The sequence below is a fragment of the Somniosus microcephalus genome, chromosome 12, assembly GCF_052327205.1.
Source record: "Somniosus microcephalus isolate GS21.2 chromosome 12, FLI_Smic_1.0, whole genome shotgun sequence".
Lineage (NCBI taxonomy): Eukaryota > Metazoa > Chordata > Chondrichthyes > Squaliformes > Somniosidae > Somniosus > Somniosus microcephalus.
The window spans coordinates 61771977-61795082 of NC_140998.1; the positions used below are offsets into that span (position 1 = coordinate 61771977).

The 23106-nt window shown below is 45.9% G+C and overlaps 1 protein-coding gene across 1 annotated transcript; it reads right to left on the bottom strand.

The window, feature by feature from the left end:
* Positions 1-14881: 14881 nt before the first annotated feature.
* Positions 14882-16752, bottom strand: rps29 (ribosomal protein S29). Its single transcript, XM_086002930.1, has 3 exons — positions 16600-16752; positions 16329-16428; positions 14882-15034 (listed from the first exon to the last, which is right to left on the bottom strand). The coding sequence occupies exons 1-3, from the start codon at positions 16659-16661 to the stop codon at positions 15026-15028; spliced, it is 171 nt and encodes a 56-aa protein (XP_085859056.1). The 5' UTR covers positions 16662-16752; the 3' UTR covers positions 14882-15025.
* Positions 16753-23106: the final 6354 nt, after the last annotated feature.

The window sequence follows — 23106 nt, forward strand, 5'->3', positions numbered from 1 at the left end:
TTTCTTCTTTAAACTATTGACTGTCACAAGCTATAACACATCACCAGGTTTCACGCTGCTGTTGCTGTCAAACTCCCCTGCAGTCAAATTTCAATAGCAAGAAAAGTATGAATTAAACTTCAAAGCACCAACCCAATACAGAAACACTTAAAGTCAATCATGACAACTATATAAAAATGCTGGAATCCATTATTAAGGAAGTAATAGCAGGACATTTAGAAACCATAATACAATCAAGCAGAGTCAACCTGGTTTTATGAAAGGGAAATCGTGCTTGACAAATTTACTAGAGTTCTTTGAGGATGTAACGAGCAGGGTGGATAAAGGGGAACCAGTAGATGTAGTGTATTTGGATTTCCAGAAGGCATTCGATAAGGTGCCACATAAAAGGTTACTGCACAAGATAAGAGCTCACGGGGTTGGGGGTAATATATTAGCATGGATAGAGGATTAGCTAACTAACAGAAAACAGAGAGTCGGGATAAATGGGCCATTTTCCAGTTGGCAAACTGTAACTAGTGGAATGCCACAGGGTTCAGTGCTGGGGCCTCAACTATTTACAATCTATATTAATGACTTGGATGAAGGGACCGAGTGTAATGTAGGCAAATTTGCTGATGATACAAAGATAAGTGGGAAAGCAAGTTGTGAGGAGGACACAAAGAATCTGCAAAGGGATATAGATAGGTTAAGTGAGTGGGCAAAAGTTTGGCAGATGGAGTATAATGTGGGAAAATGTGAGGTTAGCCACTTTGGTAGGAAGAATAAAAAAGCAAATTATTTAAATGGAGAGAAACTACAAAATTCTGCGGTACAGAGGGATCTGGGGGTCCTCGTACATGAAACACAAAAAGTTAGCATGCAGGTACAGCAAGTAATTAGGAAGGCAAATGGAATGTTGGCCCTTATTGCAAGGGGGATGGAGTATAAAAGTAGGGAAGTCTTGCTACAACTGTACAGGGCATTGGTGAGACCGCACCTGGAGTACTGCGTGCAGTTTTGGTCTCCTTATTTAAGGAGGGATATACTTACATCGTTCACTAGGTTGATTCCTGAGATGAAGGGGTTGTATTATGAGGAAAAGTTGAGCAGGTTGGGCCTATACTCATTGGAGTTTAGAAGAATGAGAGGTGATCTTATTGAAACATAAAAGATTTTGAGGGGGCTTGACTGGGTGGATGCAGGAAGGCTATTTCCCCTCGTGGGGAAATCTAGAACTAGGGGGCATAGTTTCAGAATAAGGGGTCACCCATTTAAAACAGAGATGAGGAGGAATTTCTTCTCTCAGAGGGTCGTGAACCTTTGGAATTCTCTACCCTAGAGAGCTGTGGGGGCAGAGTCATTGAATATATTTAAGGTGGAGATAGACATATATTTGAGTTACAGGGGAGTCAAGGGTTATGGGGAGTGTGCAGGAAAGTGGAGTTGAGGCCAAGATCAGATCAGCCATGATCTTATTGAATGGCGGAGCAGGCTCGAGGGGCCAAATGGCCTACTCCTGCTCCTATTTCTTATGTTCTTATGTTCGTAAAATCACTCAATAAGTGTGTGAAACATCTACAAACCACAAGGACATGGTCCCTACTGTTAGTACACCAATTCAATCATTGCATACAACTACGGTATTCTTCAGTGACGCGTACATAAATAGAACGTAGCTCCATTTATTTTGTTTGCCATCATTTATAACATAGAAACCTAGAAACCTAGAAGATAGGAGCAGGAGTAGGCCATTCGGCCCCTCGAGCCTGCTCCACCATTTAATGAGATCATGGCTGATCATCCAAACTCAGTACCCTGTCCCTGCCTTCTCCCCATATCCCTTGATCCCTTTAGCCTTAAGAAATGTATCTAACTCCTTCTTGAATATATTTAATGAATTAGCCTCAACTGCCTTCTGTGGTAGAGAATTCCACAGGTTCACCACTCTCTGGGTGAAGAAATTCCTCCTCATCTCAGTCCTAAATGGCCTACCCCTTATCTTTGGACTGTGACCCCTGGTTCTGGATTCCCCCGTCATCGGGAACATCCTTCCTGCATCTAGTCTGTCTAGTCCTGTTAGAATTTTATAAGTTTCAATGAGATGATAACAAAGCTCTTCAAGCTCTAACAACTAACATCAGTTAGCCATCCTGTAAATAGATATCAAAGGCCCTTTGTCATGCTACATTTAAACAATCACAGGCAATATATTGGCACTTGTTCCTTGCGCCTTGTACAATTGGGCCTGCTCATCGTTTAAATCTGGTATCACACTTTATCCATTCTCCTTGAATGAAGCAGTTATGATTGTTGCACTTGGGATATCAAAGTTAACAGAAAAACAGTGCAAGCAACAACAATGAAAGCATTTTGCTTCACCATCCAAGTCAGAGTTCTATAAAGCATGCACTTGTATTTATCTAACAATTCAAAAAATTTCAGCCACGTGGATAGAATATTAAGCGGTTGCCGGCTTCAACTATGAGCACCTTAACACAGACAGTAGGGACCCGTTTTAGCTATCACTACCAGTACTGCTCTATAAACTCAAAACAGAGGTATTCCAGGGTCATTTAGTTATCTAGTTCAAAATGTCAAACTACAAATGCATGTTTAGGACACAGTAGTACATCCTCAACAAGCAACATAACAAATTACCATAAAGCCAATTTTTTTTTTCATTCTTTTAAATGTTTTCAGACAGCTATAAATTGCATTGGTGTTTACTGACTAGCTAACTAATCAAATGGAGCTGGTTCCGTGGTGGTAATCCCCACCTTAGTTTCTGCACTTTTTTTGCCCATTTTACCTAATTCTATGAGAACAAATTTCCCATAAAGGGTTGAAGGTAGATTCAAATCATATGAATAATTCTGTACAGCTTGAATAGGAAGAATTTGTTCAGTCTGAACATATGCCCTTTTCGAAATAGATCCTGCCAGGTATGCATTTTAACAGCTGCCAAGCAGCTCCAACCTGTTGCATAAAAACACTTACAGATGAAACTGTTCAATATGCGTTGTAAAGCGAGACATACAGTGATTCCCCCATGTTCAATGTCTCACTGATGTTCCGATCAAGGACACATTAGGTTTAGAATGACGTGCAGAATATTCCACATCAGAGGTCACAACTGCAGTTGCACATAGTGAGTGACACTTTTCCCAGTCAGAATGGAGATGATTGGGTAATTACCCCGTCAATCACTGCTGTACGTGACTGGGATTGATATTATGTTGTGTTATGTACCTGTCCTCCACTCAGTGCATTTTACTGGAGAAATCGCCCTGCTTTTATCGGGAGAAGTTGCTGAGTTCTGTTTGCTGCAGTTCCGAGAGACTCTTTTTAAATAAGACTCTGTAGACTTTACTTTGCTGTTTGCTGACTAAATATACTTTGTTTGCTGTAAAATACACTGCTGTAAGTCCTGCCGTAAGTCCCGCCCTGCCTCCAACCCATGGGCTGACACAGTGGTGTCAATAGACATTCCGCAAAGAAGAAGCACCAGGAAATTCTGGAAAAACTCAGCAGGTCATGCAACATCCCCCCTTCCCACTGTCCAGGGCCCCAAACACCCCTTCCTGGTGAAACAGCGATTTACTTGTACTTCTTGCAATCTAGTATACTGTATTCGCTGCTCACGATGCGGTCCCCTCTACATTGGGGAGACCAAACGCAGATTGGGTGACCGCTTTGCAGATCACCTCCGTTCAGTCCGTAAGGGTGACCCCGAGCTTCCGGTCGCCTGTCATTTTAATTCACCGCTCCATTCCCACTCGGACCTCACCGTCCTTGGCCCCTTGTATTGTTCCACGGAAGCTCAACGTAAACTCGAGGAACAGCACCTCATCTTCCGATTAGGCACTTGGCAACCTTCCGGACTCAATATCGAATTCAACAATTTCAGATCATAACCTCGGCCCCTATTACTTTTTTACTTATAATTTTTTCCACCCCTTTGTTTTGGGTCCTCCTTCCCCCCCCCCACTCCTTTCCTTTTGTTTCTCTCTCTCACCTGGCAGCTGTCTCTTACCTGCCAGTACACTACACACCTAATCTCAGCTGCCTTTTGTCTCCACGGGCCTATTACCATCTCGTCTGGCTTCGAATACCTTTTATTGTCTCTTTTTCTTCTTTTGTTCGATCGCAGCCCTGCCTTCAATCTATTTTCTTTTCTTTCCAGTTTTGAAGAAGGGTTTCGACCCAAAACGTCAACTCAAATTTCTCTCCACGGATGTTGCCTGACCTGTTGAGTTTTTCCAGCATTTTCTGTTGTTATTTCGGATTTCCAGCATCTGCAGTATTTTGCTAACGTACTAGTGTTTGGTTCGCTGCCACACCTCTTCTAGGAATGCCTACCTTGAAGAAGTTCTGCTCTTCTCTTCGATGGGATCTCCGTTTGGCTCTTCAACCTTGTTCATCTTCATTACTTTCAGTCTCCCTTCTCGTGTTTGATCAGGTATCTGCCAAGACTCGGTTTCACAGCCACATCATTTTCCTCAGCAACTGTCTCCGGTTCCGACTTATTCCACGTGGATTCCAACTCAACTTCCACCCTTCATGTTTCGGATCCACCCAGGATTACAAATATCTCCAAGATATTCATCGTTCCTCGAACTACTGCTCTCGCCGCATCCTGAGATCCACGCTCAACGCCATGCGTCGCCACATGAACACTCTCGACCTCTCTCTTCAGCAACACCGCCGCACTCTATCTCAAAGCTGTCCGGGTCCACAGTTCCATTTCATCCTTCGACTCATCCGACGCTTCATCAAAAAACTTTTTCTCTTCCTTTCCGATGTCAAGGATCGCAAGCTTCATCAACTCTTGGACACCAACGCCCCTCCGGAACCTTCTTCCCCTTCACTTTCCTCTGACCCCCCTTCTCTCAATCTCACCCCCTGCCGCGTTTTCACCATCCCCTCTGACCTTCCACTCTCTGACCCCGAACGATCAGTCCTCAGCAAAGGCCTGAGCTTCATCCCCTTACGCCCCCACCTCAATGAATTTCGAGCTCGGCACGATGTTGAGCTCTTTTTCCGCCGCCTTCGGCTCCGTGCCCACTTCTTTGACCAGGAGTCTTCCCCCCGCACGACTGACCCTTTCTCCCACTTGCAGAATTCCCGTTCTACCTGGACCCCTCCCCCTGGCCTCTTACCCTCTCTAGATCTTTTCATCGCTAACTGCCGCCGTGACATCGGCCGTCTCCACTTCTCTGCTCCCCTCACTCACTCCAACCTACCTCCCTCTGAACTTGCAGCACTCCATTCTCTTAGATCCAACCCTGACATTGTCATTAAACCCACTGACAAGGGTGGTGCTGTTGTTGTTTGGCGTACAGACCTCGACCTAGCGGAAGCTGAACGCCAACTCTCCGACACCTCCTCCTACCTCCACCTGAACCATGACCCCACTACCGAACATCAAACCACCATTTCCAAGACTGTCACTGACCTTATCTCCTCTGGAGATCTTCCCCCCGCTGCCACCAACCTCATAGTTCCCCAACCCCGCACAGCCCGCTTCTACCTCCTTCCCAAGATCCACAAACAGGACTGCCCTGGTAGACCCATCGTTTCAGCTTGTTCTTGCCCCACGGAACTTATCTCTTCCTATCTCGACTCTATCTTTTCTCCCCTTGACCAGTCTCTTCCCACCTACATCCGCGACTCTTCGGACGCCCTCCGCCACTTTAACAGTTTCCAGTTTCCTGGCCCCAACCGCTTCCTTTTCACCATGGATGTACAATCCCTCTACACCTCCATCCCCCACCAGGATGGCCTGAGGGCGCTCCGCTTCTTCCTTGAACAGAGGCCCGTCCAGTCCCCATCCACCACCACCCTCCTCCACCTGGCTGAACTTGTTCTCACATTGAACAACTTCTCCTTTAACTCCACTCATTTCCTCCAAATCAAAGGTGTTGCTATGGGTACCTGCATGGGTCCTAGCTATGCCTGCCTTTTCGTGGGCTATGTGGAACAATCTTTGTTCCAGTCCTACTCAGGTCCCCTCCCTCACCTCTTTTTCCGATACATTGATGACTGTATCGGTGCCGTTTCCTGCTCTCGCCCCGAACTAGACAATTTCATTCACTTTGCCTCCAATTTCCACCCTTCCCTCACCTTCACATGGTCCATCTCTGACTCTTCCCTTCCCTTCCTCGACTTCTCCGTCTCCATCTCTGGGGATAGGTTATCGACCAATATTCACTACAAGCCCACTGACTCCCACAGCTACCTGGACTACACTTCCTCCCACCCCGCCTCCTGTAAGGACTCTATTCCATTCTCCCAGTTTCTCCGTCTCTGCCGTATCTGCTCCGACGATGCCACCTTCCACACCAGTGCTTCCGACATGTCTTCCTTTTTCCGCAACCGAGGATTCCCCTCTACCATGGTCGACACGGCCCTCGACCGTGTCCGTTCTATCTCCCGCACTTCTGCCCTCACCCCTGCCCCTCCCTCCCGGAACCACGATAGGGTCCCCCTTGTCCTCACCTTTCACCCCACCAGCCTCCACATTCAACGGATCATCCTCCGCCATTTCTGCTACCTCCAAAGTGATCCCACCACCAAACACATCTTCACCTCCCCTCCCCTTTCAGCATTCCGTAGGGACCGCTCCCTCCGAGACACCCTAGTCCACTCCTCTATCACCCCAAACAGCCCTTCCCCTTCGCCTGGCACCTTCCCGTGCAAGTGCAGGAGATGTAACACCTGCCCCTGTACCTCCCCCCTTCCCACTGTCCAGGGCCCCAAACACCCCTTCCTGGTGAAACAGCGATTTACTTGTACTTCTTGCAATCTAGTATACTGTATTCGCTGCTCACGATGCAGCCTCCTCTACATTGGGGAGACCAAACGCAGATTGGGTGACCGCTTTGCGGAACACCTCCGTTCAGTCCGTAAGGGTGACCCCGAGCTTCCGGTCGCCTGTCATTTTAATTCACCGCTCCATTCCCACTCGGACCTCACCGTCCTTGGCCTCTTGTATTGTTCCACAGAAGCTCAACGTAAACTCGAGGAACAGCACCTCATCTTCCGATTAGGCACTTTGCAGCCTTCCAGATCAATATCGAATTCAACAATTTCAGATCATAACCTCAGCCCCTATTACTTTTATACTTATAATTTTTTCCACCCCTTTGTTTTGGGTCCTCCTTCACCCACCCCCCCCCCCCCCCCACCCCTTTCCTTTTGTTTCTCTCTCTCACCTGGCATCTGTCTCTTACCTGCCAGTACACTTCACACCTAATCTCAGCTGCCTTTTGTCTCCACGGGCCTATTACCATCTCGTCTGGCTTCGAATACCTTTTATTGTCTCTTATTCTTCTTTTGTTCGATCGCAGTCTTGCCTTCGATCTATTTTATTTTATTTCCAGTTTTGAAGAAGGGTTTTGACCCGAAACGTCAACTCAAATTTCTCTCCACGGATGTTGCCTGACCTGCTGAGTTTTTCCAGTATTTTCTGTTGTTATTTCGGATTTCCAGCATCTGCAGTATTTTGCTATCGCACCAGGAAATTCTCCCTGGAAGCTGACTTGTCAATTCTTCCTACCGCTGCAGTACACAATCCTGGCCACTGGATGTCAAGTGTGCCGAAACCAAGAATAATAAAATTCCGCGCTGTTACTGCACACCCCCGCCCAGTGGTCAGAGCCGGTACTTCAACAGTGCAATGAAATTCAGTAGACAGGCCAATTTCACCTTTTCTGTTCAGAGTAAGGAAAGAGGAAAAGACCATTAAGACTGAAAAATATATAACATTAATTTAAAATTGAATTAAATAAAACTAAAGGAAAGAACATGAAAAGTCAGGACAAAGGAAATAAAGATACAAAAAGGCAAGTGCCTTAAATATAGCAAGGAAGTTATGCTAAAACTTTATGAAACACTGGTTAGGCCCCAGCTGGAGTATTGTGTTCAATTTTGGGCACAATTTAGGAAGGATGTCAAGGCCTTAGAGAGGGTGCAGAAGAGATTTACTAGAATGATTCCAGGGATGAGGGACCTGAGTTATGTGGAGAGACTGGAGAAGCTGGGGTTAATCTCCTTGGCGCAGAGAAGCTTGAGATCTGATAGAGGTGTTCAAAATCATGAAGGGTTTTGATAGAGTAAATAAGAAGAAACTGTTTCCAGTGGCAGAAGGGTCAGTAACCAGAGGGCACAGATTTAAGGCAAAAGAACCAAAGGTGACATAAGAAAACAGATTTTAAACACAGCGAGTTATGATCTGGAATGCACTGCCTGAAAGGGTGGTGGAAGCAGATTCAATAGTAACTTTCAAAAAAGAAGTGGGTAAATACTTGAAGGGGAAACATATACAGGGCTATGGGGAAAGAGCAGGGGGGGAGTGGGACTAATTGGAGAGCTCGACCAAAGAGCCGGCACAGGCACGATGGGCCGAATGGCCTCCTTCTGTGCTGTTTCATTCTAGATATAAGCACCGTTCATATAAAAAAATGATCAAAATGCTTTACAGGAGGGGTGACAAGTAGCAAGGCAAAAATAAAAATTTAGGGAGAAAGTTTCAGAGTTCAAGAGCGTGGTTGAAGGCTCTGTCACTGAAGCGGAGGGAAGTTGGTGTCCACAGTAGACTAGCGTTATGAGGCATGAGCAGAGGGTGCAAGCTGGGATGCAGGTCTAGAGAAGTCTGCAGAGGTAGGATGGAGGAATTTGAAGACAAGCAGTTTGAAACCAGTATGTTGATGAACTATTAGGGAAGTGTTTAAATTTATAAGTCTAGTGGTTTACTCAGAGAAGTGTGAAGAAAGCACACTGTGCAATAATTTTCATACATTCCAGATTAGTGCTCGGGATATACGTGTGATCCTACTCGCAGCTGTCATTGCACCCCTACCAGCATTCCTCAGCTCATCCCCACAAGCGTTACACAGTTCACGCCACCGTAACAGCACTCAACAAAACCTGTCGATCCATGCAATGAAATAAATTACATTACTTGTGTGTGAGGGTCTGTTGATAATTACAAACATTTATGAATGGCAGGAACCTTCCAGGACAAAAGAAATTACTACTCTGCATATTAAAAATGCCCGACTTGCTCATGAATTGGCAGCAGTGAAGTCAGTCGTTCTTAAATTAATTAGATGGCCATAAATGGGTGATTTGTTAATTTCAGAAATATGTGAATGACTTACATACACAAGGAATTAAGTACAACTGACATCAACCATAACTTCATTCATTTCAATGTATGGACTGACATCAGGGCTGCAGGGTCCGATATTGCACCTGTACGTGCTGGCATTGGAGTTTGACTGTTGTGGAGCGAGTTGAGCGCTAGTAACACAGGCGAGCTGACAGCTGCTAGTAGGGTGGGATGAAATGGTGAGCTGAAGGCAGGTGCTAGGTGAAAGCGGTCAGTGACAGCAGTTACAACACAACAGTGGTGTGCTAAAACTGACATAAGACACTAAGACATGAAACTTCTCCTTAGTGCGGAAATTAACAGCAAGTCTGAGTATATCATTATCTTAGAATTGTTTCTATGATAAGGAAAGCAGTTAGGGGGAGAAATTTGGTACTTTAGCGCCTCTCGTTAGCGCATCCGGGGGCACTAACGGGGCGCTACCGGCTTTGCAACCGAGCGTGGCGATAGTACCGACGCCCATGAAATTGACGTGGAGGCTTGCGGCAGCAGTAAGCACTAGCGCCACGATCTCCTGCGCCTGGGGATTGTGATGTCATTGCCGTGCACATCGCCCCGGACCCGAACTTCAGTTCTGCCCCCTGCAGCATGGCCGGGCGACAAGAACGACAGCTGCAGGAGGCGTTGTTCGGGAGGCCGGGAGCTTCGGAGGCGCAAATAAAAGGGGATGTTGGTGTGGGTAGGAGAAAAATTTTAACAACGTTGCTATTGATTTTTTTTTATTCCTCCTGGGCCGCGATCGATCAGCCCGGCGCTCTGCTGGAGTGCATGGGGCTGATCGGGCCAGATCGCGGCTGCCATCGGGAATCAGCTAACTGGTCCCAATGCAGAGCCTGCAGCGACAACCCTTCCCTTTAAGGGAGGGAATGAGCCTCAGATCTCAGCAGCGCTGCATGGGACATTCTGCAGTGCTGCACCACTACCGCTTGATTTAGCGCTCCACTTCCTTCCTGGAGCGCAAACACCGAATTTTGCAAAAGCTGAGAATCATTAGTGCCTGGCACTAAGTTTCCAAGCTTTCAAAAGTTAGCGCCCCAAATGGGACATTACTGAATTTCTCCCCACAAGTGTTTCTATGCAAAAATCTTCAAAAAGGCACATAACATAATACCGAGGAAGACTGCGACAAAATACAAGATGTTAATAAGCTTGTAGAATGTGAGTGTAAATGGCAAATTAGTTTCAATTTCGGTAAGTGTGAGGTAGTGCATTTTGGTAGAAGAAATAAGGAGGTCACATACTTCTCGGAAAATAAGTGTCTAAATGGGGTAGAGGAGTGAAAAGATCTAGGGGTATAGATTCACAAATCATTAAAAGTAACACAGGTTAACAAGGCCATGAAAAATGCAAAAAAGCACTGGGGTTCATTTCTAGAGGAATTAAATTGAAAAGCAGAGAAGTTATGTTAAACTTGTATAGAACCTTGGTTAGACCACACTTAAAAATACAGGAAACTTTGTGCTGTCCGGCACCAACGGGACCGAGCTGTTGCCGTTCCCTCAAATCTGCCGGACACTCCAGCGTTAATGTTGAAAGATACGGAAGCTTCTGCGCTCCGTATCTGTCAACAAACCCTGTTGCTTAGCAACAGCTTCTAAACAGTCCACACGTTTCTGTAGCGTCTCTGTAGCTTAGCAACAGCTTCAGCAGACCTTGACTGTTGAGGAAAAAAGCAACGAGAAGAAAAAAAACCTAACGAAAACAGCTCCTGATTTTTGCCGGTGGCTCGAGCATTCCGGACAGTTAGCCTCCGGATAACACAAAGTTTCCTGTACTGTGCACAGTTCTGGTCTCCATATTATAAATTGTATATAGAGGCACTGGATAAGGTGCAAAAGATTTACAAGGATGATACCAGAACTGAGAGGTTATAACTATCATAACGATTGAACAGGCTGGGGCTCTTTTCTTGAGAGAGAAGACTGAGAGATGACCTGATAGAGGTCTTTAGATAGGGGTTTGATAGGGTAGACGTAGAGAAAATGTTCTGCTTGTGGGGGAATCCAAAACTAGGGGTCATAAATACAAGATTGTCAATAATTCAGGAGAAACTTCTTTAGCCAGAGTGGTTAGAATGTGGAACTTAATAAGAAAGTCTTGCATTTATGTGGCGCCTTTCACGACCAAAGCGCTTTAGAGCCAATGAACTACTTTTGACGTGGTCACTGTTGTAATGTAGGAAACGCGGCAGCTAATTGTGCACAGCAAGCTCCTACAAACAGCAATGTGATAATTGCCAGATAATCTATTTTTGTTATGTTGATTGAAGGATAAATATTGGCCAGGACACCAGGGATAACTCCCCTGCTCTTCTTTGAAATAGTGCCATGGGATCTTTTATGTCCACCTGAGAGAACAGACAGGGCCTTGATTTAACATCGCATCCAAAAGATGGCACCTCCAATAGTGCAATACTCAGCATTACACTGGAGTGTCAGCGTAGATTTTTGTGCTCAAGTCTCTGGAGTGGGACTATGAACCCACAACCCTCTGACCCAGAGGCGAGAGTGCTACCCACAGAGCCAAGGCTGACACTACCACATGGAGTAGTTGAGGCGAATAATATAGATGCATTTAAGGGGAAACTAGATAAGCATACGAGGGAGAAAGAAATAGGTTATGCTATTACGAGTTAGTTGAAGTAAGGTGGGAGGTTTGTGTGGAGCATAAACACCAGTTGGGCCAAATGGCCTGTTTCTGTGCTATACATTTTATGTAATTCTATGTAACCCTTAACATGCAAGAAGTCACATTTAGGAGACAAATAGCAGACTGGTGGCTCCACAGTGGCAAAGCTTCACACACTGCTTCTCCTGCCTGTGGAACTCTTTCCCACCAGTGTTCTCTGCAACATTTCACCTTGCATTCATAAATCCAAAGGCACTTTCAAGCCTTGTTCATTTACAGAACCACACAATAGAATTAAAGGCAGAGCAAGCTCCGTAACTGCCGCTAGACCTCAAAATCCTTCCAAAAATACTAAATCCCACATAGCTGGTTCTAATCTGCGACACATTGCCTACCATCAACCTGAGTTTTTAAAAAAGGCGATATAAAAATGAAATGCACACGCGTAAGAAATCAAAGCCACTCATTTAGTCTGCATCCAAATGGAGACGTTTCGGGAGGAAATTATAGAGCCTAGACAGCTGAAGGTACAGTTGCCAATGGTGGGGCAAGGGGGAGGATGCACAAGGCCAGTTGGAGCAACACAATTCTGAGAGGCTTGTAGACCTAGAGGTCAGACATAGGGAGGGTTGAGACCATGAAAGGATTTGAACACAAGGGTGAGAATTTTAAATTTGAGGCATTGGGGAACCAAAATCCCAGTCAGCAACCATAAAGGTGATAGGTGAGCGGGACTTGGTGCGTTACAGGATACAGGCCGCAGTTTTGGAAGAACTCAAGTTTATGGAGGGTGGAATCTGAGGCCTTCGGCAGTTCGGCTGAAGCAGGGTTGACGTTATAGAAGTGTACATTGGTGGGTTTTGTGATGGAAATAGAGTTGGAGGCTGTTAGGGTCAAATAAGATGGTGAGATTGGAGTGTGTGGTCCGACCCAAGACAGTAGGCAAGGAGAGGGACAGAATCAGTGGCAAGGTTACAAAGTTTGTAGTTGAGGCTGCACATTACAGCTTTGGTCTTTCAAGTGTTTAACTGGAGCAAAGGATTAAATGTTGGATAAGCAGGCTGACAAGAGCAGTGGAGGGGTCGAGACAGGTAGAGGTGTCATCAATGTACAAGTGGAGCCTGACCCCATGTCTTCAAATGTTACCAAGCCAAAGCACATCGATGAGAAATAGGCCAATGATAGATCCTTGGGAGACCCCCCCCCAAAGGGAACAATGCAGAGGCTGGGAGAGAAGCCATTGCTGAAGATGCTCTGCCTATGATTGAATAGTTAGAGTGAAGCCAAACGAGAGCAATCACACTCAGCTTGACAATGGAAGAGTAGCACCTGGGAAGATGGTGGCTCACCATGTCGCCAGATCTGGAGAGGAATAGTTGTAACAGAAGAGTACACTCATGTCTGCAACTCTGGGACTTTGGGGGGGGGGGGAAAGCAGATACCAGAGGGAATTTTAGGGTAGAAGAGAGTAAGGGTTTTAACAGGGACAAAGATGAAGGTGCAGTAGGTATGTTGAGCAGATGGACAGCTGCAGAAGCAGCACGGCAAATGCAGGGCCAAAGGCTACATAGCAAATATTTGATGGGGCAGTTGTGACTAGGAGTTTATTCTAGAGACTAATCGAGGGCAGTGGGACTGAAATTGGGTAGGGGGAAATGGGCAACGATGGATACAAGGAGGTAGTTAGAGATGGCCTTGACTGATCGAGATGGTAATAGAAATCCCACGTGAGATGACAAGGTCACAGTGATGGCCTTGAATAAAGGTTCAGGGAGGAAAATCAGAAGAGCAAGGTGAATGGAGATGGAGATTGAAATTACATTGGATGTGTATCTCAGTAGAGGCTGAGGCAGGAAATCTCATGGTGGGGCTTGACAGATGAAGATTTTTAAGGAGATGCATGGAACAAGGGGAGGTACTCAGAAAAGCAAAATGCACCACTAAGACTTTAATAACTGGATCTGTAATAGAAAATTTCCTGATGTTTACATTTTGGACCACGAGGATAAACAGTTCAGAGTCTTTGCTTCTACCTGTTGCTTCCTCAACTGCATGCTCAGGGCACACCAAGGATATAAATAAAAAATGTTGGAAATACCCAACAGATCATTCCACATCTGTAAAGGAACAGGTTCATATTTTAGACAATCCTTGGTCAGAAAGTTCTGGCAGAAGAGTACACTGAAAACAGGAACCTGTCTTTTTACTTGTCAGCTGCAGACTGGCCAACAGTTTGCTTTTGTTTCAATTTTATTTATACCAGCAAGAAAGTAAATCTTAAATATTTAGATTAGGGACACATTATACAAGACTATTAGAAAGCAAAATGTTATAATTCAATTTCAAAGAGCCACAAACCATCCCTACATTTATCTCAAGTTACTTGCAATTCATCCTCCTTTCCACCCAAGATATCTGGATTCGTACCTATTATCAAGACCACCCCTTTGGTCAGTCAATATGATACAACCCAACCGGACTAGTGATGTGGCCTCCATCCAACATGGCTCAGATGAACCATTTGGTACACAATAGAATCCCAGGCTGGACGTCATATCGTAGAATGATACAGCACAGGAGGCCACCAGTCAGCTCATCGTGCCTGCTGCTTGAACAAGCTGTCCAATTAGTCCCACCCCTGCTCTTTCCCCAATTGCCCTGTAATTTTTCTAACTTCTATTTATCCAATTTGTTTTTGAAATTTACTATTGAATTTGCTTCCACCACTTTAGATAACTCCCTGCAGAAAAAAAACCAGGTCCCCTCTGGTTCTTCTGCCAATCACCATAAATCCTGCCATACACCCCATGGTCTGTGTTCCTGCTCCCCCTTTAAAATTGTACCATTTAGTTTGTTGCCTGTCCTCATTCTTCCTACCAAAATGTATCACTTCACACTTCTCTGCATTAAATTTCACCAGTCTGTCGATGTCCTCCGGAAGCCTGTTACTATCCTCCTTGTTTATTACATTTCCATGTTTCATGAGAATGCACAATACCACCATGGAGAGAAGTTGGAGAAAATTTTGCTTTTTAATTGAAATGTTATTCACACATCCAAATTATTCAGTGCAGTACCAACAAAAACAGGACTGAACACTAATGGCAAGCTAATTTTATTTACAAAAATGGAGCATTACAGAAAGTTTGCTTCTCCCAGGTGATCACAGTTGAAGGTTGTTCCAACATGTCAAGTACTTCCTTTTCACACTGAATTCGATTGCACTCCTGCTCCTTTTGTAATTTAGTCCAACTAGAAAAGAAAAAAGGTGAATGTATTATACACAAAGCTTGTATAAGCATGTTTGCAACATCAAAGACATCAATACACAAATGAGAAGTGGCTAACTGCACACTAACACCAACTTATACCTAAATTCTGAACTTATTAATGCCAACTGATGTCCATGCTGATCCTCAACCAGAAAAGGTCAAACCCACCCAACTTGTCAGTGGTGTGAAAGTAGAAATATCAAGACTTGTCACTTATTCAGTCATGTAAAATAAGGTGCAAGAATTTAACTAGTTTACAAAACTCTCAGCAATTATACAATGTGGTTACTTCATATATAGAATTAACGATTTATACTGCAACATTATGCACAAGTGATTACTCACTGCCCAACTCCATGGAAGTGTATTTGTCACAGCCACATTCACAGAATCACAGAAACCCCACAGTGCAGATAGAGGCCATTTCGGCCCATCGAGCCTGCACCGACACATATCCCACCCGATCCCCGTAACCCCTACACCAACACATATCCCACCCTATCCCCGCAACCCCACATATTTAATCCCCCTAACACTAAGGGTCAATTTATCATAGCCAATCAACCTAACCCGCACATCTTTGGACTGTGGGAGGAAACCGGTTCACCCGGAGGAAACCCACGCAAACACGGGGAGAATGTGCAAACTCCACACAGACAGTCGCCCGAGGCCGGATTTGAACCCGGGTCCCTGGCGCTGTGAGTTTTTTGTGTCACCTTTTAAATCAGGTTAAATGATTTGATCTAGGTATTTTTAAAGAATACAGCAAGTCCTAAACATTGCAAACCACCAAAATACATACTGCCGAAGCACTTTGGGTTAACTCCAGTAGCTACTGATAAATTTGACTAAGTTTCCACAGTAACTACAATTTAGCCAAATAAATTCACTCAAAAGTAGTTGAATTTTGGAGTGGCCAGACGACGATGTGGTCCTCGGGCTGGAATGGGCTGAACTACGTTTTTTCTGCAGAACTGACAACAAAAACAATGAAGTTTTTATGAACAGTGCAAGAATAATTCCTGAACAAAGCGCTCTTCAATGTGGCTGTACATTTTGGGAAATAACCCCACCCCCATTTGTAGATATCAGGGAAGTAAGCTCGCTCAATGCAGTGACGGATCGATGATTCCGGCCGTGTGAAGGGAGATCACCGGCTCTGCTCACTAACGCTAGGGCCCAGCCCCGAGGGGAAAGCGTTCCAACACGTGCGCTGGGCCGCAATCCCCGGGGCTAGGAGCCGCAATCCGCGGGGTTGGAAGCCGCTCGCTTACCTTGACGAAGCCGATGTCCTTAGCGTATTGTCTGAAGCACTGGCGGCACATGTTAAGGCCGTACTTCCGGATCAGGCCGTGTCGGTTGGCACAGACTCGGCTGTGAGGGGAAGAGGAGGAAAAAATAAAACAGGGCGGTTAGTGGACGCGTCAATGGCGAAAAGCCCCGGGCCTCAGGTTCGGGCCTGGGCCCACCCGCTGGAGCGCCCGCCGCCATCGCTCGGCGGCCTCGCGCCCCCCCCCCCGCCAGCGAGCCGGGTGGGGTACGTACCATGAGCGGGAGCCCTGGCCGAACTTCCTGGGATGAGACCAGTAGAGCTGCTGGTGACCCATCTTCGGCAGCGGCGGAAGATCCAAAAGGAAGAGGCCAGCCCGCGCACGCGCTCTTCAAGCCCTTCCCGGACACCTCGGCGTGCTCATTTGCATTACACGTCGACCTCACCCCCCGCATTCGGCGATGACGTACCACGCTGAGCCCACCCCGCCCACAAACGTCCCAGGACCAAGTGGAGTCAGTGTGTCCAGACAGATCACAGAATCACAGAAACCCCACAATGCAGATAGAGGCCATTTCGGCCCATCGAGCCTGCACCGACACATATCCCACCCGATCCCCGTAACCCCTACACCAACACATATCCCACCCGATCCCCGTAACAAATTAGGATCGGGGGCTTGCCGCGCGTGCAAGCCCCCGATGTGCACTTACCCGACGCGCCGGCCGTTGAGCTTCAGGGACGCCTGGAATTCCTGTTTTAAAATGATGACTCCCGGGCAGCCACAATTGCTCCTTCTACCTACAGTACTGAAAACCCGTTAAAAAAAAATTAAACTTTAAAACTTACCTCAGCATTTCTTAAAATAACTTTCCTCCCTTTCCCAAACAAAAATATTGCCTTTCAGAAGCTCCACGATAAAATACATCTTCCTCCGCAGCCTCTGGAGCAACTTTACACATGCTTTTTTCATGTGTAAGTTGTAAGGACTTAACCTCACTGAATCCATGAATGAAATCGACGTTCACTGCGCACGCGCTGCCTGTGCAGTCGCACGCGCTGTGCCTCTGAACCCTTTCGTTCAGAGGACAGGAAATGCCGGTTTTCCCCGCATGCGCTGTGCATGCTGAAAACCGGCATTTCCTCCGGCCAGAGGCGTGAGTACCCCGACCGTACTCACGCGTTTGGAACGGAATTACTGGGCCATAGAAGATAAGGAGCAGGAGTAGGCCATTCGGCCCCTCGAGCTTTTCCGCCATTTAATGAGATCATGGCTGATCATCCAAATTCAGTACCCTGTCCCTGCCTTCTCCCCATATCCCTTGATCCCTTTAGCCTTAAGAAATATATCTAACTCCTTCTTGAATATATTTAATGAATTGGCCTCTACAGCCTCCTGTGGCAGAGAATTCCACAGGTTCGCCACTCTCTGGATGAAGAAATTCCTCCTCATCTCAGTCCTAAATGGCTTACCCCTTATCTTTAGACTGTGACCTCTGGCCTGGACTCCCCGACCATCGGGAACATCCTTCCTGCATCTAGTCTGTCTAGTCCTTTTAGAATTTTATAAGTTTCAATGAGATCCCCTCTCATTCTTCTAAACTCCAGCGAGTATAAGCCCAATCGACCCAATATATCAATACCACAGCTGCATCTAAAAATAATGCAACTCAGGTCCAATCACACTGAAAGATGTTTAACGTGAACTTGTGTATAAAACTCAGTAGCGAGCGGGACAGGAAAAGGGTGTTCATGAGTTTAATGGGGCTAAGAGAGAGAGAGCAGACGGTAGGTGCCAGGGACAAGATGGGCTTCCAGAGAGCAGGGAGGGAAATCAAGAAACCAGAGAGAGATGAGAAATTAGAGACGGGTTCAGGGCTAGAGTGGGGGTGAGATGGGGAGAGGTTTGCTTGATGGGCTGGGGGAAGCAGCAGATGGAGCTAAATGATAGATTGAATCATAGAATGGTTACAGCACAGAAGGAGGCCATTCGGCCCATTGAGCCTGTGCTGGCTCTCTGCAAGAGCACTTAAGCTAGTTCCACTCTCCCGCCCATTCCCCATAGCACTGCAAAAAAATTTCCTTCAGATACTTATCCAATTCCCTTTTGAAATCCACGATGGAATCTGCCTCCACCACCTTTTCAGGCAGTGCATTCCAAATCATCACCACTCACTGTCTAAAAAGTTTTTCCTTATATCACCTTTGGATCTTCTGCCAATCATCTTAAATCTGTGTCCTCTGGTTCTCGACCCTTCCGCCAATGGGAACAGTTTCTCTCTATTCTGTCTAGAGCCCTCATGACTTTGAACACTTCTATCAAATCTCCTCTCAACCTTCTCTGCTCTTAAGAACAACCCCAGCTCCTCCAGTCTATCCACGTAACTGAAGTCCCTCATCTCTGGAACCATTCTTGTAAATCTTTTCTGCACCCTCTCTAAAGCTTTCACATCCTTCCTAAAGTGCAGTGCCCAGAATTGGACACAATACTCCAGTTGTTGCCGAACCAGTGTTTTATAAAGGTTCATCATAACTTCCTTGCTTTTGTACTCTATGAGCTGGATTTTGTCAATGGGGACATGATTGGAGGCGGGACTCCTACTTTTTGGGTTGTAGTCCCGCCTCCATCGATTTGTGGCCAACCCACGCGATTTTCCCTTGATTGACCTTGTTGAGCCCACCCAGCGGGCTCAGCAGGTCAATTAAGGGACACCCAGTTACAGGTGACATCAGGGATTGACATTTCATCTGTCAAGAGCTTTTGACAGATGAAATATCAGCGTTTGACAGCTCTGTGAAGCTGTCAAACACTGACAATCTGACTTCTAACTTGAGTCCTTCTCCACAGACTCAGTTAGAAATCTCTCCAGAACAGAAAGCAGAATGCTGCAACTTTTGACAGCTCGCGGCCATTCTGCTTTCTGGGCTGGTGAGATGAGGGTCTCCCAAGGCCTGAAGATAGGAAGCCTGCATTAGTAAGTAAAGGTAAGTAAAACTTATTTAAACACTTTACGCACACCAAACACACTTACCTCTGCACTCATGCACCCATCACTCACCTGAATACCAGACATCTCGAACCCTCCAAGCCCTTCAGCCCGATGGTCCGCCTCGCTAACTTGGCGTGGTTTGGAGCCGTCGGACAGCCCACACTTCAGGGCTAAAAATAGGGATTAGGCCAAAAACTGCCTGTTAACTACCTGTTAACAGGCAGTTAATTGGCACTAATCCCCTTCCCACCTCGGGGAGGCAGCTCCCAGCACAGGTCGGGTACCCGCCTCCTGGGAAACGGGCATGGAGGCGGAAAGGGTTCGTGCCCCCCCGATTCTGCAATTTTTCACTCACTCCTGCCTCCAAACCCGCCTCCACAGGGCTTGGAAATTAAGCCCTATGCCTCTATTTGTAAAGCCCAGGATCCCGTATGCTTTTTTAACCGCTTTCTCAACCTGCCGTGCCACCTTCAACGATTTGTGCACATATACCCCCAGGTCTCTCTGTTCCTGCATTCCCTTTAGAATTGTACCCTTTAGTTTATATTGCCTCTCCTCGTTCTTCCTACCAAAATGTATCACTTCGCACTTTTCTGCATTAAACTTCGAATGCCACGTGTCCACCCATTTCACCAGCCTGTCTATGTCCTCTTGAAATCTATCCCTATCCTCCTCACTGTTCACTTTACTTCCAAGTTTTGTGCCATCTGCAAATTTTGAAATAATGTCCTGTACACCTAAGTCCAAGTCATTGATATATATCAAGAAAAGCAGTGGTCCTAGTACCAACCCCTGGGGAACACCACTTTACACCTTCCTCCAGTCCGAAAAACAACCATTCACCACTACTCTCTGTTTCCTGTCACTTAGCCAACTTCGTATCCATGGTGCCACTGTCCCTTTTATTTCATGGGCTTCAACTTTGCTGGCAAGCCTATTATGTGGCACTTTATCAAACACCTTTTGGAAGTTCATGTACACCACATCAACCGCATTGCCCTCATCAACCCTCTCTGTTACCTCATCAAAAAATTCAATCAAGTTAGTTAAACACGATTTGCCTTTAACAAATCTGTGCTGGCTTCCCTTAATTAATTCCCAAATGACTGTTAATTTTGTCTAAAGATTCTAATTTTTTTGTTCATGGGATATGGGCATTGCTGGCAAGGCCAGCATTTATTGTCTATCCCTAATGATGTGCCATCAATAACTCAAAGACAAGGGCCCAGAAATTCGGGTCGGGGGCTTGCCGCGCGTGCAAGCCCCCGATATGCACTTACCCGACGCGCCGGCCGTTGAGCTTCAGGGACGCCTGGAATTGCTGTTTTAAAATGTTGACTCCCGGGCAGCGTCTGACGTCACGCCGCCCAGGAGTGCAGCCAGCGCGAAGCCTGGAGCGCGCAGTGCAAGTGAGACACGCCCCTTGAGGTCTCAGTTTAATAGGACACGCCCCCAATGTTTCTCACAAGCTGCTAAGCATTTTTACATGCAAAGCAGCATTTTAAATAGGTTTTTGGTATTTTTATGAAGCTTTTGCTAACTTTTATAAACTTTTAAAAACGTTTACATTATTTTGAAGAATCTGAAGTAGTTTTAAACAGAATTAAAGCAATTTAAAGACTTTTAAAAGCCCTAAAAGAATTTTTTTTATTCCATTTATTTATTTAGCAATGTCGTCGTCATACGTGTCTTCACACTGTTCCCTTTGGGAAACTGTATGAAGTGGTGGAAGGATTTATGGCCGTGATTAACGCTCATTCCGTGACCGTAACCATCTTTGAACCAGCCATTAGGGTGGTTAGTCCTATGGCGGGAGGGTTTTACGGGCTCCCACAAGCTATACAAGGAGGGGGGGCCACCCACACCCACGGACGCAAATATCCCACTGGATGTCAACCCAGAATTTAGGGCCGGAGCTCCGACTCCACTTGCCGGGACTGTCTGGAGCGGGGTTCGAAACCCTACCCCGTCTGGCCCAGCGGCGGGGATCCTACCGCTACGCCAAAGGCCCAATCCGATTAGCAACGTGAAATGGCTGGAATGAGCACAATTCACGGCATTAAAAGAACTCACAATTGAACTGATGATGACCTCAGCAATCTCCTCAACGAGGTGGAGGCGCAGCGCCTGCTCATCATTGGTAATGAGAAGTCAAAGGCGCCGCAAAAAGGACAGATGGTAGCTTGGTCTTTCAAGTGGCAGCATAGGGCTCCAGTCACGGGGAGGGAAAAGGCGCAGGAAACGCATGGGTGTCACCTTTTGCGCGGAGTGGGCCTTTTGCGTAGCGGTAAGCATCCCCGCCGCTGGGCCAGAAGGAGTAGGGTTTCGAACCCCGCTCCAGACAGTCCCGGCAAGTGGAGTCGGAGCGCCAACTATAAATTCTGGGTGGACATCCAGCGGGATACTTGCGTTCGTGGGTATGGGTGGCACCCCCCCCCTCAGATGGGTTGTGGGAGCCCGTAAAACCCTCACGCCATAGGACTAACCACCCTAATGGCTGGTATGAAGATGATTATGGTCACGGATGGAGTGTTAACGTGGCCAGAAATCCTTCCACCACTTCATACAGTTCCCGAAAGGGAACAGTGTGAGGATACGTACGACGATGACCTCTTGCGCAATGCACCTCCTTGGACCCTCAGTCGCAGATGCGAGGGGGCAAATCGTGCAATTGTTAAATTTTTCATTTTATTGACATGTAAAATGTTGGCCCAGTAATTCCCTTCCAAACGCGCGAGTACGGTCGGGGTACTTACGCGTCTGGCCGGAGGAAATGCCGGTTTTCAGCATGCACAGCGCATGCGGGGAAAACCGGCATTTCCTGTCCTCTGAACGAAGGGGTTCAGAGGCAGAACGCGTGCGACTGTACAGGCAGCGCGTGCGCAGTAAAATTCGCCGCTTTCATTCATGCTTTCAGTGAGGTCAAGTCCTTACAACTTACACATGAAAAAAGCATGAGTACAGTTGCTCCAGAGGCTGCGGAGGAAGATATTTCTTATCGTGGAGCTTCTGAAAGGCAATATTTTTGTTTGGGAAAGGGAGGAAAGTTATTTTAAGAAATGCTGAGGTAAGTTTTAAAGTTTATTTTTGTTTTTTAAAACGGGTTTTCAGTACTGTAGGTAGAAGGAGCAATTGTGGCTATGTGAATTGAATTTGCTCTGTTTATTAAATGTGAAAATGACTCCAACATTTTTAAGAAAGAAACTTTTCATCAGTAATATATTCTTTTAAGTAATTATGTATGTATGTCTGTATATATTCCTTTGCGTGTATGTATATATTCCTTTACTTATGTGTATGAATGTGTGTATTTAATTATGACTTTCAGAGAAAGTAACTTATTGGAAAATCATAATTAAAAACATACATTCATACACATAAGTAAAGGAATATAAAACATACATACATATACGTAAAGGAATATATGCGGACTTACATACATAATTACTTATTACTGATGAAAAGTTTCTTTCTTAAAAGTGTTGGAAATGTTACATTACTCATTTTAGAACACTCATTCTCACATTCAATTCACACAGCCACAATTGCTCCTCCTACCTACCGTACTGAAAACCCGTTTAAAAAAAAATTTAAACTTTAAAACTTACCTCAGCATTTCTTTAAATAACTTTCCTCCCTTTCCCAAACAAAAATATTGCCTTTCAGAAGCTCCACGATAAAATATATCTTCCTCCGCAGCCTTGAAGCAACTTTACACATGCTTTTTTCAAGTGTAACTTGTAAGGACTTACCCTCACTGAATCCATGAATGAAATCGACGAAGTTCACTGC

Bases quoted from the DNA above. Each gene is read 5' to 3' on its own strand.
- rps29 (XM_086002930.1), bottom strand. From the start codon at position 16,661: ATGGGTCACCAGCAGCTCTACTGGTCTCATCCCAGGAAGTTCGGCCAG. The intron at 16,429-16,599 runs GTACGTACCCCA...TTCCCCTCACAG, and splicing joins GGCCAGGGCTCCCGCTCATG to CCGAGTCTGTGCCAACCGAC.